Here is a 20,006-nt window from a genome sequence, read left to right as displayed (position 1 = left end):
ATACTCTTTTCTGGCCTCTGCAGGGAGTGCCCATACCTGGTGTTTAGACATGCGTGCGGGCGCTCACATATGCACACGAAGTAAGCTAATCTACGAAACGTGTGCTCTACAGATTTGCGCTGTTGACATCGCTGCCATGTAGCACACTGCTCCACAGTGCCTACCTGGGCTGAAAGGGCTTGGCTTTCCTCGTTGTACACAATCAGTGTCTGGTGGCCATTGTCACTTGGGATGAAGCCTCTGAGCCTCCTGGGTCCAAAAGCAAAGTGGCACCGCAGCAGGGAAAGCAGAGCAGCTGTGGAAAAAGAAAAAAAAAACAGAAAGGATTGAGCAAGCTCACCCCTGTCAGAGACTGCAGGGGAACAAGTTCCAGTCGCTTCCAATCAACTGCCACCTGACAGGGTCAGGCTCCACCTAAAGCATCTTAGGAGCTGAGCAGCAACGCAGGGCTCAGGTAGATGCCAATGCTTCTTGCTGAATTGATATTAACTGGCCAGGAATATCCCATTGTTTCCTGCAATAACTAGTGCCCTTATTAATAACCTTAGCTAAGCCCAGGAACCTAGATGCCTAGACACCTGTGTACTGCTGTAACCATGGTTACTACAAACATATGCTCACCCTTGGACCGTGCTCCTCTGTGGATTCCACTGTTTACACAATTGCCTGCCGACGGAAACTGAATTTCGGTCAGTTGGGTGGTACCTGGCCACCTTTTACCTGAACAAGCCCAGAGTTCATCCTTCTCCCACCCATGCAGAGACCGTGCCCTTGTCCCGTGGTCAGTAAGTGGGGCTGAGCTCCCGGCAGCACTGACCTGCCAGAACCGCGAACGCTGCACAGATAGGAGACAGGGCCCACCACGGGAGCCCCACGTCTGAGCGATTCTCACACTCGGATCCACCGGGGCAGGAGCAGACCCTCACATGGACCCTCTGCTTCTGGGTGAGGCCCTGCCTGTCTCCTATGAATAGTGGCACCACGTAATCCCCGGGAGGGAGGCTTCTCAGCATGACGAGCTCAGCAGAGCGGCCTGCAAAGGCAGAAAGACATGAGTAGACTATTTGGCCCGTGTGTATCTCCCCATTCCTCCAGGGCCACAGCTCTGCAAGGACATGGGACAGAAAATTAGAAAGCTAAGAACACGTAGGAAAGAAAAGAGGTCTTTTGTCCCAGGTCTCTCAGATACCATTATAAAGCCAAATTTCCTACAGCGAGGACCATGTGTGCCTTCCTAAAGGCACCCCAAATGAGGGTGGAAGATAACTGTGCTAACTTAGGGCACAAATGATCCACAGCCTTGAGTTTTTAGCACCCCTCATTCCAAAACATAAACAACGCCCCTCATAAACCTACTTTACAACTTTATTGTCAGAAGAAAAGTCTGTAACCTTTAAACCTTACTGTAAACTATAGTATCTGAACAAACACCTACACCCGCAGGATTCTGTCTACGCACAGGATCCTTCCTACACCTGCAGACTCATGCTATACCCACAGACCCTGCCTACACCCACAGGATCCTGTCTACATCTGCAGACCCATGCTATACCCACAGACCCTGCCAAACACACAGGATCCTTCCCACACCTGCAGGATCCTGCCTATACATATAGGATCCTGCCAATACCCACGGGTTTTGACTTGGACCATAGAATCCTGCCTACATCCATGCAGGATCCTACCTAGACCCACAGGATCTTGTCTACACCCACTATAGAAGCACTTAACAGGGACTCTGCCTTGAGAAACCCATACCCACACTTGGGTATATCTTAGACTTGCCCAAGAGCCTATTGCTCTCAAAATTTTAATCAACTCCAGCTCTCCTTCACTCTGGCTCATCCTGAAAGTCCTTCTTGTGGTAATTTAAGAATCCTGGTTTTGCATGAGTGAAGGTCCCTAGGGGAGAAGGGAACTTCTCTCCCTAACAATGTGGATCTATGCCTCAATCATACCTACCCCCATATTAGCTACCACATCATTGCCACTGGCAAAAGGAGCCATCGGCAACGTTAGAGGGAAAGTCCCAAGATCAGTTTCACTTCTGATAGCAATTGCAAGTTCACATCCCATCATGACAATGCCTAGTTCACACCCATCATGACCACGCCCAGTTCACATCCCGTCATGACCACACCCAGGGTTGACAACTGAAGTGGAGACATGTCCTCCAGGCATAATACGCCCGTTGGCACCAGGCAGCAGAGAGCTCCAGTGACCTAGTAGAGTCTTTCGTCCTTGGTCCCAGCAATGGAATACAGTGGAGTAACAGAGTGGTGGTCTGTCTATGGTGATGAAGGGGCTGCCAGACCCTGACCTGAGATTCCTATCCCCACTGTGTGTGGTCCTGGGGACTGGCACCGTTATGTGAGAGATGCAAGATTGACTGAGGGTGGGATTACATCAGGTACTAACTGCCTCACGGTTGCCCAGAGATGCCCTGATGAGCAGCTGCCCTTGGAGTCCGCCTTGCTCCTGTACACACAACACAGTTTTCCAAGCTCAACTGGGATGGCGTCCTCTCTCTGGTCTTCAGTCTCTCTATCCAGAGTACGTAGACACTGCTTTACATCTTCCCAGGAAAAGTCATATGGAGACATGCTCTGGGGCTCACATAGCCTCATGCACACTGTTACGGTCATGACTGCTATTCACTACAAGGACAAGGGCATAGATGAAAGCTGGGGACAGACGAGCACAGAGCAGACAGTCATCTTCTTCCATGGTGTCAGGAAATCCGCAAGTGACAACATGCATGCATTACTTCATCTAAGCAAGCTCACCCAGTCCTTATGCCCAGAGACCTTTCTGCGACTTGGTAAGTAAACCTGGATGGCCTCCCACAAAACACGCTCTGGTCTTTAGGATCTCCAAGGGTCACCTGAAACTGTGGCCCAGTGTCCCCACCCTAAAATCACTGTTACAGTCTGGGTTAGCCAGCAACTCATACAAACCTTCACCCTGCTTTGTCCTCAGCATCCAAGTGGCGCCTACATCTCTCTGGGCAGAGTCCAAATCAAAAGTAAAGGGGTCAGAGTAGGGGTCTAGGTCTGCATCCTCAGCCTCCAAGAGCAGCGGCTTGTTCCTGGCAGACTCGCAGACCTCCAAGTATCGAGAATGGGACTGGAGAGTTGGAGCGTTGTCATTGACGTCAGACAGGAAGAGCATCAGGGTCCCTGTGCCAGTCAGCGGCGGGAGGCCTTGGGAAGGAAAGAGTCCCAAGGATAACAGAATGGGTTAAAATACTAAAGCTGGACAACGAAAATGAACTTACAAAATCGGCAGCGTCCACGGCTCCTGCGCTAGAAGGACTCATGACAATTGCTAGCTCTCTGGAGATGGAGTCAATTTCCAGTCAGGATGTGGTAGTTAGTTGACTACCCTCTAGTGGACAGACAGACAGACAGACAGACAGACAGACAGACAGACAGACAGACAGACACACACACGAGCACACGAGTGTATGGGCAGCACCAACTGTTCCCGATGGGTTTTAAGAAGCTAAGAAGAGAACACAAAGTCAGGTGTGGAGGGGAGGGGGTGCCAGTCGAGAGGAAGTAATGGAGAGGAGTAAACATGATCCAAGCACACTACATGGAATTCCCAAAGAACCGATAGAACTGTGACCAAATGAATAATTTAAGTCAAGCAAACGAACAAAACCCAGCAGTGTTTTAAAGTGGGAGAAACCGCCTCCCCCCAGCCTTTTACCCAGCTTGGAGGCTCGGAGCAAAGCAAGACAGACTGCCCTCACCTTCCCGGCCTCTGCCTGTCCTCAGGTGGGGAGCATACCCGTGTTTCTCCCTCCTCCTTCTGCCTCTCTATTTAAATTGCAAAATGGGTGTGCTAACAGGACACAGGAGGTTGAACTGGAGCCTGACTTGCAGAGGAGAAGCTGTAGCAGGTCTCTGCCCTACAAATCCTTCCCAAAAGCCAAAGGAGGCCCAGTTTCCCCAGGAGCAGGAAAGCAGGGTCCCCTCCACCCATAACCCCATCACAGCTCCTAAGACTTGACCTGTGAAGACAGGGTGCACTTTCTGTTAAGACAGACAACTCTCCCTCCCACTTCCCAAGCTAAACTTGGGTCAAGCTTGCTCTTCTACAGGCACGGTCTCCTCTATTTACAGAGAAGGATCAGGTAGCAGGAGCTTTCCAGACCTGGTCCATCCACTGAGAGAGCCCTCCTTATGCACGCAGGCCGGGTAAATGACTATGCTCAGGTCTGCCAAGATAAATCCACTCACTGAAACATCTGGCCATTTCTCTTTCAATGCCAAGAACTGCCTAGGCCTGTGCTCAAGCTGTATCTTGCCCATATGAAAAGGCAGAGCCATCCAGGAAGAGCGTCCAATTCCTGGTCATCTCAAGCCATTTATAGATGAGGCAGCGTGTAGAAGCGCCACATGCCCTTTCAGCCATTGAAGGAGGTGTTGGGGGCAGGTCGTTCCTGTAAAAGGGCAGCATGTGGGATCCCCAGGGAAGAGGGGTCAGATCTGACCTGGTGGGGATGTTGCCTGTGATGGTGGACTACACAGTTATATAAGGTGTACTGGGTTAAGCTGGGGAAAGGGTACCAGGATGCTAAAGCCTCACATGAATCTGCTAGCAGGTTTGGGTATCACTGAGGGTGGATCTTCCCTCACAGTCAGAGGTTGCTAAAGTCAGGTACTGAAACTCTGGTCTCCGAACCCCAGGCAGAGATCTGGCGAGCAACAGCAACTGTCTGAGAGATTGTGACTATTTGGCAATAACCGACTACAATCCATAGCACAAATATGGTAAAAGAACAAAGACCCACCAGTTACCAGGGAGGGAAAGTGTCTATTTAGACATTTTAGGGGGAGTATGGAGCTTGCTTAAAAGAGAAAGTTAGTGAGTGGCTTCTCTGGCCACTGGCCATTCTCTCCTCAACCCATAAGCACGTGTTTCTCCTCCGTGGGCCCTACGGCCACGATCCACTCTCACTGCGTGAGGTCCCCCACTTTCCTCTGTGACACGCTCATCTATCTCTACATTTGAGCATACGGCCTCTGGATTATTCTGGTAGAAACCACAATGACCAGGGGAGCACAAGGGAGGACAGAAAGGGATGATGGCAGCAAATCTGCCATTATTTAAAACTCATCTTTCCAAGTTAAAAATAAGTCATGCCAATCACAAAACCTCCCGCAACGGAATCATGACACCCTGGAGTTCCAGTTGGGCCGCTTCTCTTCCCTGGACATGGAGTAGGATCTTGCGTCACCGACGTTCTAACCAGGCCCACAGCACTTGGAACCGGGGTTTTCACCCACAGACTTCTTCAGGTGCAATTCTTAAGCTACTTGAAATGTTCTCACAGGCAGCTTTATACTTTGACGCATTTAACTTCAGCCTTGTGGGGATTTGGAGAAACGCGCCAAGGCATGTTTTTAAAACCACCAGTCCTAGTTTATGACAGCCGTGTTCCACTCAGTCACATTTGCTGGGGCTTATGAGCCATCCCAGGTACAGGAAACTGCTAAATATTTATCACACATCGTTGGGCTTGACAAAGAGATACTGCATTATCTTACCAACAGATGAAAATGGCGGGCCCGATGGCGGCTTCCTCGCTGGTTTAATCATCTCTGCAGAGTGAATACCGCCCGTCTTTCGGTGGTATTGCTCCCTAGCTTACCATTTCAGAAGTTATTATCAAAAATAATCTCCGGCATCGAGGCAAAGTGAAAACAAGGTTTACTTTATAATTTCCTTGGCAATGCTAAAAAAGAAAAAATGGCCTCCTGAGGGAGGGGCCACTCCTGTTAGTGCCCAGCTTTGCCTGGGTACTCACCGCTGTCAACTGCGTGCACAATGACTGTGTAAAAGCTGTCGTTCACGTGAGGGGACTCCCGGTCTATTTGCCTCTTGGTGGTGACCACTCCTGATGTTTCACCCACGGTCATCCAATCTGCTGGGTCGTGAACCAGTTTGTATCTTGTAGAAGGAACACAGACACATTTTTGTTTTAATTGGAAAGCCTTACCAAAAGACAAATCATGGCCATGGCGGTGTATGGTGGTCCATGCCACTTAGGATGTGGAGTCAGAGGGTCGTGAGTTCAAGACCATCTTTAACTGTACAGAGGGTTCAAGACCTTGCCTGGAAAAACATTTTTTATGACAAATTGAAATATATCATGGAGCTTCTGTGGCAGTTTGAACACAAGTGGCCTCCACGGGTTCCTAGCTCTGAATACTTGGTCACCAGGGAGTGGTGCTATTTGAAAGGATTAGGAAGTGTGGCCTTGATGGAGAACGTGTGTCACTGGGAGGGGACAGCTGAGGTTTCAGGAGCCCAAGACAGGCCCAGGGGTTCTCTGACCTCCTGCTGCCTGTAGATCCAGATGTAGAACTCTCAGCTTTTCGACCACGGCCACGTCTGCCTAACATGGCGACAATGACTAACCCTCTCAAACAGTAAGCAAGCCGCAATTAAATGCTTTCTTTTTCAGGAGCTGTCACGGTAATATGGTAAGGGTGTCCCTTCAGAGCAACAGAACACTGACGGAAACAACTACAGTTCCCTTCACAGGAAATTTGGGGATTCAAAGACAATTGAGATCCAAGTGTGTCAATAAAGCACTGTTGGGCAATAGGAAAGCAAAAATAGGTGGGACTAGGAGTCTGGGAGGATCCTGGGAAATGTAACGAAGGAGCTGGTCACCATATGTAACGAAGGAGCTGGGAGGAACGGATGCGGCAGGAGTGCGTCCTAGCAAAGGTAAGTTCTTGTAAAATATATACAAGTAATTATGGGTCAATAATCAAGTCAGGCCTAGCTGATAAGAAACCAAGCAAACGGCTAACATCTTCGTAATTAATAAGTGTAATTAATATAGTGTAATTAATATAGTGTCTCGTGTGTTATTGGGGGTTCAGAGGCGGCTGGCTGGCGGGGAAGACTACACGTCACACAAGTGCTCCCCAAGTGCTCATAAGCTTAAAAAGAGGGCGGGCGGCTCTGGGGTGTCAGTGGAGACTGCTGTGGAGCGCCAGGTCCAGGGTCATTAGAGCAAGTGCCCTCTTCCTGCGTGGCCTGAGCAGAACTGTGTCTGCCTTGGGGAAACACTTGGTGCAGTGGCAGAGCCAGTCTGCAGGTGTGGGGCGGCGGTTTCCTGTCCAGCACAGTGCGTCACGGAAGCTCGGGTCTTTCTCTTAGCGTGTCTGCTTTGCAGCAGCTCCTAAAGGATCCTCTTGCCTGAGGGTCATCTTTCTACCCCTCCATTTGTAAACCTGGAGCCATTTTAAGGGGTAAGCGGAGCCATTTAAGAGGTAAGCAGAGTCGGGTGGTGTGGTGGTGGTGGTGGTGGTGGTGGCGGCGGCGGCGGCGGCAGCAGCTGTGTGCAAACCTTTAAGGGCAGCACTCGGGAGGCAGAGGCAGGCGGATCTCTGTGAGTTCGAGGCCAGCCTGGTCTATACAAAGCTACACAGAGAAACCCTGTCTCGAAAAACAAAACCAAACAAACAAGGAGGTGAGCAGAACACTCCAGGATTCCTGAGAATGGCTGGCATCAGACAGTATCCATTGGAACGATGCCAGGTTACCAACCGCTATGCCTCTGGAGGGTTCCTGTACTCAAGCCAGCAGCACAAAGCTCAGGCAAAGGGGCAGAGAAGGACAGCTTCTCCGTGGGGTTTTGTCTTCCTAATCTGGGAAAATGCTCTCAACGGGGTCCACCACGATCCCTCCTTGATAGTCTGTAGGTCGTAACTTTTAAAGAGACTGTTTTCTTGTGCACAACTTTAGCCATTAGGGAAGGTTCTAGAGGTTTCTGTGGTTTTATAATGCCTACAAGCCAGGGGTTAGAAACTCAAAAGAGTTCATCCACAGATCATCTGAAGCCAAAAGAGCCCTCCAGGCAAATCTGGGCATGAAAAAATAACTAACTTCAACTGATGTGCATTAGACAGAACAAATTAGAACCAACTCTACCCTGTCATAGAAGACACACAACCACCAGCTTGGTCCAGCAGAGTCTGAGGCCACACTGTAGGACTCCATCACCAGAGGGGTCGAGACATAGGGACCAGAAGAAATACTGATAGTGGTGGTAGCCAGGGGTCTGGGGGAGGGAAGTGAGGGACTGGAAAAGAGGCTGAGGGGAGGGGCTTGGTGATGGGATCTGGGGACGTGGGCAGAGAGTCTGGGAAGGGATGGGGGAGTTGGCTTTACTGGGTACAGATCTCATTCTGTTTGAACAAAGGGTGTCCTGGGTGGCGTGTGAATGCATTCAGCACCACAGCCTGAACTCTTAAAGTTGGCAACACATATATACATCATCACAAAGAGCCGACTATTAAATATTTCATTTAAAATAGCAAACGTTGCTAAAGGTGTTCAATCCAGAAGCAAGAGAGCTATGACATCTGGCAAAGAGAGAGATGTAGAAATGTGTAACAAATCTATTTTTTTTTTGTAGAAGAAAAGGACTGTGAAGGGTCAAAGGGGAGTAAGTGGGGGGTGGGGGTACTCCAGGAGGGTCAAGGTGCAAGTTGGATTAACCCAGCCCATTCACCAGGTAGCTTCTTACATTTTTACTCCCGGAGACTGAACCTGTCTCAGCAACATTCTCTAACAGCCAGGAAGCCAGCCTTGTCGCCAGGCCTGCTGTCCGCTCCTCTGTGCCCACCTTATCTGGTTGGCGGGCCTGTCCGGGTCTGTGGCATTGAAACCTCCCAAGCGGATGCCAGGCCTGGCTCCATCCTCCTCACTGACTGTGAAGCTCCTGGGGTGAAAGGCTGGTGGGTCATTGGCATCCACCACCTGAACGCTCACGGTGGCACTGGCCATCGCCTTCGTGGATGGCTGTGGCTGGCCCTCCTCACAAGAGAAGAGTTGCTCCTGATTCTCCACGACAATTACGAGGCTGTGGGCTGCTTGAGTTTCGTAATCCAAAGGCTGTGGAGGCAAGAGAGGTTGATTAGCTCCCGCTGCTCCCTGCTGGGGGAAGCTTAGCAGAGTCATCAGAAACCCAGCTGAGGAGGGAGGTGATCAAAAGCCCTTCCTCAGCTCCCTCTCAAATCACTGGTGGGGTTCACTCTCCTCCTCCTCCGACTCACAGAGCCGCCTGCCCTCCATCAGAAGGTGATGAAAAATGCAACAAAACCCAGAACTCATGAAACATTAAAACGCTAACCATGCCACAGGAAAAAAAAATCAGAGGAACTTAGAGAAATATAGATACTAATGATCATCGCTACTTGGGTACAAAGAGGCCAGGGACTTAGAAGGACCAAGAAGCCAGGAGGTTGGCAAACTTGGTGGCAGGTGACCATGCAGCGTGCTGTCAGATACTTGATATTCACAGTGTGGACTGTGGCCCCTCAATATTTCCTGGAGCTTGTCCAGCTGACAGGCAGAATTCCTGGCTCCACACAGAAGCCGGCTGGCACTCTGTGAGGAAGGTGCTGGCGATTCTCAGGTCTCCTTGACAGCATCTACCGGCCCTGTCAGAGCCCACTGTTCTCAGCTATGTGACTTTACCTAAAGGATCTCCTTGACTTTTGACTTCCTCACCCACAATTATGGCCATAACAATCCCCTCCAGGTCATAACAATCCCCTCCAGGGCCAGCTTCCTCATGGTCATCACGCATTACAAACCCACACAAATGCCCCAACATTCACACTTCAAAGTTTTAAATGTCTTAAACCCAGTAGAATAAAAAGAAGAACTTTTTAAATTAGAGAAAATTTAAAGGGAGAGTGAGTGTGGCCAACCAGTCAGACATTAGCCTAGCATGCACAAAGCCCTGGGTTCGATCCCCGGCACCACATAAAGCAAGCACGGGGCTGCACGCCCATAATCCCGGTACTCTAGAGACAAGATCGGAAGTTCAAGGCCACTCTCTAATACTTGAGACCCTGCCCTCCAAAAATAAATAGTCTTTTAAGTTCACTTTCTAATCACATCAGAAAAACAATAATAACAAAAACTCCAGCCTTATGTGAATGTGGTGAATTTTGCCTTCAATAACAGCAAAAAAAAATTCAAAGAATAATATAAAAAGGTTTGATTATTATGGCTTTTGCAGGAGGAGCCCTCAGCCTTTATGCAAAGGGCTCAGAGGGTCCTGCATTCTTATAAGGGCGACACAGGACACAGTATCCACTCAGCACACAGTGAGTGCTTAGCAGGCACTAGCGCTTCAGTCATGATGGCTGTCCCTCAGACGGGGACCACAGCACCCACACCACCCGGCCCTGGCTTTACCTTGATGACATTTAATACCCCTTGGTTGGTCTCAGGGTCAGTCATGATGTCAAAATGCTTCTCCTCGTTGCCATCCAATATGTTGAACTGTGTTCTCCAAGCTGGTGTAAATGGCGAATCTCGGTCTTGAACAGGGAGATACAACACTCCCCATTCGACTTGACCTTCAGAGATCTGAATCTTATACTGGAAGAAATAATCACCATTCCCACATCACAGACACAAAGACACACCATGGGGAAGAGGGACAGGGAAAGACGGAAGGGCTGGGTCCCCATCCAGACACCCTTGACCTTCAAGCATTTGAATTCCTCCAGGTATAGTAGAAAAAACATTAAGCCAGGGGCTTGGTCCTTCCTATAAATGGCATTCCCTGAGACTCTGTGTCTAAAGCTGGGTGATTTTAAAGGTATTCTTCAAATCCAACTCAGTGGATTATTTTGCTGAGAAATTTTAAGATGCAATACACACCCCAGCCCATGTGCCTTAAGTATCCTAGCTTTTCCACAATGGGGGAGATATTTACTTGGATCAAGGTGGTCATCCTTCTGGCACACACAGCTCCTTAAATCAGCTCATTTTCCAGTAGTTTTACAGACAGCCTCTAAGCCAGCACAGCAGGACAGTGAGGTACTTGTATTTCCAGACTTACTTCTGAGTGCATAGATTTTTTTTTTCCCTAAGCCGGGGAAGGGATTCTGACACAAGATTTCGCTGTGACATTATTTTGCCACCTGTATAAACTCTTGGATGAGGTGCTTTCATCTGAAGATATTCTACGCTGGTTTATGTAATTAAAAAGAAAACTTAAATGGCACATTTTTAAAAATTAATTGGTTGAATCATTAATGCAACAGTTACTATTCCCTGGCCCCAAAATAATAATATAATAATAATAATAATAATAATGAGCTGACAATTGAATGCAAGAGTTGGGGGAGGAGATTAGGTAGAAACCAGAATAAATAGATTCATTAAGTAGAACACCACAAAGAAGACGAAAGAACAAAAAGGCTTACAGTGTCCAGGAGGGACACAGGGGCCATCAAAGAAAACTCCTCTCAGAATCAATCTGTGTGTGCGCACAAGCATACCCATGCAGAAGTGTGCCCCCCCCTGCCCCCATCATCACTACCAAGACAACTTGAAAGCGTAAGATCTAGCCTCCATCTGTGTTGCAAGGATGGAACCCAAGCTGTTAGGATGGCAGCCTGCTGCTTGGCCCACTGCGTCATTTTGATGGCTCCAACCTTGCTTTTGGAGACAGGTTTTCCGCCGAGATCTAGGACTCACAAATAAGGCAAGGATGGCTGCCAATGGACCCCACGACTCTCCCTGCCTGTCCTCAGTGGATACCACCACGACCAGAGTTTCATATGAGGGTGGGGAGCAAGTGTTCACCATGCTGGCCGATCTCTCCAGGCCCAGGTGGACTTCCCAGTTCCGGTCTATGTCACTTTGGAGAATTGCATATATCTTACTCATGACCCAGTGGAAAGAAGTGCCTAAGACTGGGACTTGGGACCATCTGTAGAGGCTTACAATTTAGGCAGCCTATGCCTTACATGGTCTTCCATAAATGTGGGCCTGTGGCTGTTGCCATCCTCCACACTGACGTGAATGGTGGCCGTGGATGACAGGGATGGCTCTCCACAATCTGTCGCTCTGATCATCAGAGTGAACCAAGGAGCAGTCTACATGGGAAGGAAAAGGAATGTTAAAGCCCACAAACACAGGAGAGGGGAACACTGACAAGGGTATTTCCTTCTAGCAATTTCCAGAGCAAGGCTTAAACACAGAAGACTACCAGCTGCAAATGCAGACCCCAATCTGGGGCACAAGCATAAGCAACACTGTGTGTGTGTGCGCGCGCGTGTGTGTGTGTGTGTGTGTGTGTGTGTGTGTGTGTGTGTGAGAGAGAGAGAGAGAAAGAGAGAGAGAGAGAGAGAGAGAGAGAGAGAGAGCACGTGCGTGCGTGCACTTGCATGCTGTTCTGCTGTTCTTCAGGCATTGACCACCTTCATTTTTGATTCAGTGTCTCTCATGGAGCCCAGAGCTCACCAATTTGTCTAGCCTGACTAGCCCCAGTGATGTGCCTTTCTTTGCCTCTGTAGCTCTGGGACAACAGACACCCTGCCACAGCATTCAGGTCACATGGGTGCTGGGGCTGGAACCAAGGTGTTCCTGCTAGTGCAGTAAGCTCTTTGCTGACAGAACCAAGCTCACTGGCCCTCGTGCTTTTAAAATAATAAAATCTACATAACCTCATAATTTAAGCATCCTGAGAGCCGTACTTCCCCACTGATGAGATCAATTTGAAAGCCACTTTCTCTCAGTAATGGTGTTTGAGAAACGAGGAAATAGAGGACTTGAGAATTTGGAGTATTTTCTTGATCCAAATCCACCGTTGACAACTGAAAAACAGGTTGACCTAGAAAGAAGTTTTTAAGAATGTTATTGCTATCTGAAGGTAGTTTGCTAAAGTAGAAAGAGGGAAGAGTCTTCGCAAATTCCATCAGGGCACACACCAGAATGAATGGGAGGGATGATTAAATGAGAAATCAGCTTACAGACGCACTACATGAAATGAAGTTGGATGTTTAACTAAGGGCAAACTTCAAAGAGCTTTCTAGCTATGGCTGCTGTTGTAGAAGAGTTTGGGGCACAACAGATTCATGAAGTTTTTAAAGTGTGTAAAAACCACAGACAAAATTTGAAAATAACAAACTGAGTCAATACATCTGAAATGCATGTGGTGAGGAAGCGTTCCTCACACGGAGGGAGCAAGTTGTGATCCAGAAGAAAATGGCAAAACACAGTAACAGAAAATGAACAAAACAAAGAAGCAAGCCATGGATTCAAAAGAAAAGGCTGAGAACTGTGTGAAAATGCTCAGCCATAATAGGAAAGATACCCAGACAACACTTGGTACGCTCTTGAGTGCTGCTGTCAAATGAGCACTTGACCCACGTCAATCCCGTGGCCCGTTTGAACCGGCCACTCTTCTCTCCTGAGCTTATGCGTCATGAGTGATGCCCAGCAGCAGCATAAGTGAACTCAAACAGTTCACAAAAATATTTTTTAAGAGGCATCAACAAAATACTCATCAGCTGGAGACCAAGGAAGAGACCTCAGGACTTGTCCACAAAATATCTGGTATAAGGGATTGTAGAGTATAGTTTTCCCTGCCAGTCGCCTGGGCCCTGCTGCGACCGCAGTCCCCAAATAACACACAAGACACTATATTAATTATGAAGCTGTTGGCTGTTTGCTTGGTTTCTTACTGGCTATCTCTGACTTAAGTATTTAGCCCATAATTGTTTTTTTTTTTCTTTTATCATTTTTTATTTTAATTTTAAATAGCTTGTTTTACATGTCAATCCCAGTTCCCTCTCCCTCATCTCCTCGTGCACTCCCCTTCCCCCCCCAGCCTCCCACCCTATTGCCAAATCCTTCCACATAGGGGATATCTAGAGTCTGTCATTTTACTCTGGGTAGGGTCCAGGCACTCCCCTAAGAGTCCAGGCTGAGAGAGCATTCCTCTTTGTGCTATGGGCACACGATGACTGTATTCCAGGGATAGACACTGATCCACAGCTCAGGGCCCCATAGGTTGCCCAGGCCTTCTCGCTGACACTCACATTTGGGGAGTCCAGATCAGTCCCATGCTGGCCTCCCCACTGTCAGTCTGGGGTCCAAGAGCTCTCCCCTGTTCAGATCAGCTGTCTCTGCTAGTTTTGCCAACCCATTCTTTGCCAATTTGCTCATCACTCCTCTCTCTGTCACTGGGTTCCTTGGGTTCAGTTCAGTGCTTAATTGTGTGTTTGCCTCTGCTTTCATTAATCACTGGATGAAGGCTCCCAGATGGTTATAGACATGAAGTTCATTATCAGGAATGGGCATTCGAGGTGGTCTCTCCACTATTGCTTAGCTTGCCAATTGGTGTCATCCCTTTATATCACTCCAGGTCACTCTGGTGCCTGATCTGTCTTCTAACCTATGATTCCCTCTTCCCCCTATTCTACCCCCACCCCCTCAACTTCCTGTTCCCCCATGACCTACTCTCTCTTCCTCTTCTCCCCCTCTCTTCTTCCCAGCTCCCACTCCCCCCCACCCCTCGCCGTGTTCCCCATCCATTCAGAGGATCTTGTTAGCCCATAATTGTTAATCTAAGTATTTCTCTTAACAGAGAAAGGGTCCGGACCTCTTACTCTGGCGGTCTACAGTGTGTCCCTCTGCCTCTCTTCCCAGAATCCTCCTTGACTCCTAGTCCCACCTATCTTGCTTCCCTATTGGCCAACAGTGCTTTATTCAACAACCAGTAAGAGACAGATTGACAGAATGGCATCTCCCATCACGAGATGTACAGGGAAGCGTTGTAGGTAAAGTACTTATATTGTTACTCCATGTCTGTGTGATGGGAGCTCTCGTGCCGCAGGAAAAGTGTGGAGGTCAGAGGACAGTCAGCTCTGTGGGGTCAGTTTTCTCCTTCGACCTTGGTCTGAGTTCTGGGGACAGATCTTGGAGTACAACTGAGCCATCGCACTGAGCCAACACGGCTTTTTAGAGGAAGCAGGCACATAGAGGAAGAAATAACCCCTGCTCCCTACGGTGGGATGCCTCACCCAGCCTTGATGCAAGGGAGAGGAGCTTGGTCCTGCCTAAAGTTGAGATGCCATGCTCTGCTGACTCCCACGGGAGGCCTTACCCCTTCAGAATGGAGACAGAGGAGGAGTGAATGGGGCAATTGCATGAGGGAGGGGGGAAGGGGATGGGAGGGGAGGAGAGGAGGGAAGGAAAACTGAGCTTGGTATGTAAAATTGATTAACTAAAAAATAAAAGTTTAAAACAAAACTTTATTTCCCCTCAGTTTGCTAGAAAGTTGTTCTGGCATTTCTGTTACTTGTTCTGGCTTATTATCTTTGTAAAAAAAAAAATCAATGGTCTGAATCCTCCATAAATGATTAAAAAAAAAAGAAATTACCCAGTGTCTATAAATGTTTAAGTACTAACACATGTATATTTTCTGCTATCATAGTATGTAAACGTGTATTTACACTCATATATAAAACCTGATGATGCGTGAACACACCCAACACAAATTGTGTGTAAACATGCATATAAAACGCAAAGGGAAAAAAATACTAAAATTTCACAAACTTCCGAAAATGCTTTCTATTTCCACAGCTTTAGTTCTTGGAATTTTCCAAAGGCTATTTTACAATATTAAACACTGCTTTTGTTATAAAACTAGATTATTCTTCTAGGAAAATTAGTGTATCATGTAGAGATTTAGCTTCTGGAACCCAGAGGACAGATGTCATCTTCCTGCCCCTCTGCAGAGGAGACACTTGCAGAGTCCACTGAGCCCCCCACAGGTCCCTCTCTGTCCCTGTAGGTGTGGCTTTGTTGTTAGGCTGCATTTATATACCAGCTCTTCCCCAGACAGCACAATTTCCACATCCTTTCACTGCCAACACAAAATGCCGCTGACAGAGAGCAAAGCCTCCAGTGACTCTGGGCCTGGGACCTTTTATGTGAGCAGTGAAAAGTCTTCCCGAGTTACCTGATCAAAGTCCTCACTGTTATCAAAGCAGGAAGCCAGGAGCCACACAGGGCAAAGACGGGTGTGTTTACTCCGTAGGACACACCCAACGCACCTGCAGCTTGGGTTTCTTTAACACTGATGTTAAATTCCTTCTCAGGAAACTGGGGTGCATGATCATTCACATCTCTGATTCTGATGTTGAAAATGAGGGATTCGTCCACAAGCTCTCCTGTGGATCGATCCACAGCATCAAAGTAAACCTGGGGAGAAGAGAACTCTGTAAATAGTGTGTGTGCTTATACCTGAGGGCACTGATCAAAGAACCTATTAATGCAAAGGTGTGTGGTGCAGTCCCAAGGACTTGCTTAAGCACCATGTACCAAGCTGCCCTAGGGACTGAGCACCAGCTCTGGCAGATTAGCTATGCCCAGATTTGGGTGAAACCCTTCAAGTTGTTATCAAGGCCATTTGAGTAGACCCAAGCAAGATGCAGGTGAGCTGTTTCTACAGCTTATCAGTGTTGTCTTGAGAAAGGAGACACAGTGGCTATTACTGGGCCTTTAGAATAGTAGCCTGCTATAGGCTTTGGAGAAAGGGATGTCCAGGGAAACCAGCACAGCCATTGTTGACAAGTCAGTTTAACAGAGGGTCACTGTCCTCTCTGATGTAGTGAAGAGGAATGGCCACACCTCTCCAGCACGTCCAGGAGTCCTCCCTTCCTAGGGGCACCAAACTGGTAAGTGAAGCTTGCATGCTGAGAACATTTGTGAAAACTAAGCTAATTAACCCAGGTAGAAAGGAGGAAATAACAAAGATCAGAGTACATTATCAGTGAAGTGGAAAACACCAAACAGCCTTCGTAGAACGAGACAGCAGTTCTTTAAGTGACTGATTAAATTAACAATGCTCTAGAAGAGCTGATGTGGGGGATGGGGGCAGAGAGAGGACGAGGGTGAAAGAGGGTATCAAGATCAGAGGCGAAAGGAGAGACATTTCCAAAGATCTTACATTTGTAAGAGAGACAGAAACCCTCTCTCCCCTAAGTTACTTCTTGTCAGGGTATTTTGTCACTGCATCAGCAATGAAACTAGAACACACACACATACACACACACACCAACACATGCATGCATATGCACATGTATGCCTGCACACACATGTGCACATGCATGTGTATACACATACACACACGTAAAACACACATGAGAAACACACATGTGCAAACACATGCATACACACATGTGCACGTAATTTTTTTTTATAAAGAATCTGTCTGAAAGGACTATAAGCTATGGGAGTGTAACTCCATAAGAGCCTGGGAAACAGCAAACTTACGGAGAGAATAAGAAGCTTGGGGTTCTCAATAAGGGAGGGGTGAGCAGGTGGAACATGAGGGATTTTAAATCAGGGAAACTACTCTACAGGAGGCTGTGGTGGGGGCACCGTTATCAACCCATGTAATGCAGAACATCAAGAGAACACCTGAATGAAGAGACACTAGCCAAGCAACGGGCTTTGGTTGTGATGATGTAAAACCCTGGTTCACCAGTAACGGCAGAAATATGCTACGCCAGGGCAAGAGGCCGACAGCGGGGAACTCGGAGAACTCAACTGCCACTTGCTGTCCTGTTCTTTTCACAAGTCTGAAACTGTTATACAACGCACAGCCCACTAATTACAGGGTGTTCCTAATTACAATATTAAAACAAGGCAATGATGACCACATAACTTAAAATATGCCATCAATTATAAAATAAAAAGTTGGATAGTGGCAAATACATTTCTATCTATTGCAAGGGCTGTATGTTTATTTTTAAGTGACTGTAAACTGCTTCACCGCTGTGTCTCCCTTGATCTAGGATGCAAGGGTCTGATCTGCTGAAGGCTGGCAGGGTGTTGGGCCCCAGCCCCCACATGGTCTCTGTGAGTTGCTTGTCAGCCAATAACCACAGGTGCATCCTGTTTTCTAGTCCTGGCTTCCAGCCTCCGCCTTGCCCCACTGGCATCAACCTTTAATTATGAAAACATGAACTCTTACATCTGAGTTTTTTCCACTGTGCTGGTAGTCTATATATAAGGCTGCTACCTCCTTGCAATAAACACACACACACATATTCTCTCTCTCTCTCTCTCTCTCTCTCTCTCTCTCTCTCTCTCTCTCTCTCTCTCTCTCTCTCTCTCTCTCTCTCTCAGAACAAATGGCTGGACGCCTTGTCTTTCATTAAATCTCTAGGCCAGGATACATTAGATTGCCCGGGGCGCCTGCGCCACAGGCTATGGCGGCAGAGCTTGCCGAGAGCCTGCAGGGATTCAGTTGCAGCAAGAGGCGCCCGATGCCCATGAGCTACAGTGTGGAGGTGCTCTCAAGTACAGGGGCACTGCACTACAGGACCTTGGTTGCGAGCACGGGGTCCTGCTAGAGGTGTCAAGAAAAACGAGTTTCTTAAGGAAGAGCGGGAATGCGTGGGCAGATGAACACTGTGCAACCTGGCAGAAGCCCTAGGGAGCGCCCTGTTTCCTCTGCACCAGAGAGTGACTGGATACTTAACCCTTGGAAGAGGTAGAGGAACCTAGACCCCAGCTAGACAGACAGAGCCTGAAGCATGGTCAACCCCAGCTCCCTCTCCCTCCCCTCTTCCCCTGCCCTCTCCACCCGGCCCCCCAGTCCCCTACCCAATCTCCACTCCGATACCCAGGGAGGGTGAGGCCCTCCATGGTGGATCTCCAGAGTCTGTCATTTCATCCAGGGCAGGATCGAGGCCCTAGTCTTTCTGTTTTCACCTGGCATCTCAGAGCCAGCGTGGGCAGCCTCGGTCTCCTTCCGGTCAGCTTCCCCCTCCAGGAAGGCTGATGGATGCTCCAGGGCGCCTACTCCTGAGCTGTTCCGCTTCAGGGACTCTGGCATGCATTTTTAAAGTTTTCACAAGCAAATTGGCTCTCTCCCACACTGTTGCTCCCTGGTCCTCCATAATTCATGGCTGGGCTGGCAGCTCTGCTCCTTAATCACCCTGACTCCTCGCTCTCAGACTGGGCCAACCGTAATCCTCCCACTTAAATAAAACCGTGTGTTTGTTTTGTGTTTATTATTTCATATTCCATTTATTATCCTAAAAGCTACATCTGAGACCTTTAGTTCTGACAGATGCCTGAGGAGCGTGAGTGCTGTTTATTCATTGGCAAGATGCTAAGAAATTCCAGGGGACTCAGTCACAGCGCAGAAAGGAAATACCGCCGGTGCTTTCTGTGCTTGGAATGGTTTTCAGCCTTTTGTTATAGCCCGGAGATTTACACCCTTGGATAAACAAACCACGCGGCACTTGCATGATGGACCACCATATGGCCATTTGTAATTACACGCACAAGAGCTATAGCCTCACACCCAAACTAGCAGAAGGAAGCCTCTTATATGCCAGAGGCACAGTGGGAAATCGGTTACATGCATGACTTTGAATTGGGTCAGGGCGACGGAGAAGGGATGGTCAATACACCAGTGTTTGAAAGAATGTAAAAGAATGGGCTGGCATGGGCACTTGTGTCCTGTGAAACTGAGAAGATTTAAAAGTAAATAGAGAAGATTCCTATACAGGAAAAAAAATACATTCTTCTCTTTATAAATCTATCACAAACCACATTGCAATTCTCGTCAGATTTCTACAGATTTTTGGTTTACAACATTAACAAGCTAGTCCACCCCCTTCACACCCCCAAACCCAAATTCTACATGCTTTGTCTAATTTTAGAGGACCCCCCCCAAGTTTCCTCAGGAATAGCATGCTTCTGGAGTTTCTCTTTGCTGCCTCGGTGTGTTTGCTAGGTTTGTAATGGTGTGTCCCCTCTTCTCAGTCTGTGAAAAAACAAACAAACAAACAAAAAAAAAAACAAAACAATAACCAGTGTTTGTGCAGAGAAGCGGCTGGTTAGAGTAAAACCTGCCAGGTGACACTTGGCTTATGCCATTCTCCACGCCTGCTGATCTCCATCCGATATGCTTCTGCCTCGGGAGGGTGACAATCTCACCATCACAGTGGAGTTTGTCCTCATGCTCTGGAGGTTAGAATTGCAGTGCAGTATTGCAGGGGACCCTGTGGAGCCTGCTCAGGGTTCTCTTCATGTGGCTTCTGGCCACTGTGAGTCTAAGGATCCCTCATCTTACGAATGCCCATTTCCCTCTCTGCCTCCATCTCCCTTTCCAAATTGCCTTCCTCCTATCAGGGCATTGG

The 20,006-nt window shown here is 48.1% G+C and overlaps 1 protein-coding gene across 2 annotated transcripts in view; it reads right to left on the bottom strand.

Moving 5' to 3' along the window:
- Cdh26 (cadherin 26) overlaps window positions 1-20,006 on the bottom strand; it is a 51,305-nt gene that overhangs the window by 13,169 nt on the left and 18,130 nt on the right. For both annotated transcript variants that reach the window (XM_021229726.2, XM_040732882.1), the window contains exons 4-12: window positions 15,900-16,047; window positions 12,504-12,670; window positions 11,805-11,933; window positions 10,240-10,425; window positions 8,657-8,925; window positions 5,819-5,961; window positions 2,958-3,203; window positions 818-1,033; window positions 165-295 (exon numbers count right to left, since the gene is read on the bottom strand). In XM_021229726.2, the coding sequence (XP_021085385.2) occupies window positions 165-295; window positions 818-1,033; window positions 2,958-3,203; window positions 5,819-5,961; window positions 8,657-8,925; window positions 10,240-10,425; window positions 11,805-11,933; window positions 12,504-12,670; window positions 15,900-16,047 (1,635 nt within the window). The remainder of the gene's footprint in view (window positions 1-164; window positions 296-817; window positions 1,034-2,957; window positions 3,204-5,818; window positions 5,962-8,656; window positions 8,926-10,239; window positions 10,426-11,804; window positions 11,934-12,503; window positions 12,671-15,899; window positions 16,048-20,006) is intronic.

Source organism: Mesocricetus auratus, unplaced genomic scaffold (assembly GCF_017639785.1).
Source record: "Mesocricetus auratus isolate SY011 unplaced genomic scaffold, BCM_Maur_2.0 Super-Scaffold_100028, whole genome shotgun sequence".
NCBI classification, from domain to species: domain Eukaryota; kingdom Metazoa; phylum Chordata; class Mammalia; order Rodentia; family Cricetidae; genus Mesocricetus; species Mesocricetus auratus.
This window is presented reverse-complemented; position numbering and strand designations above follow the sequence as displayed.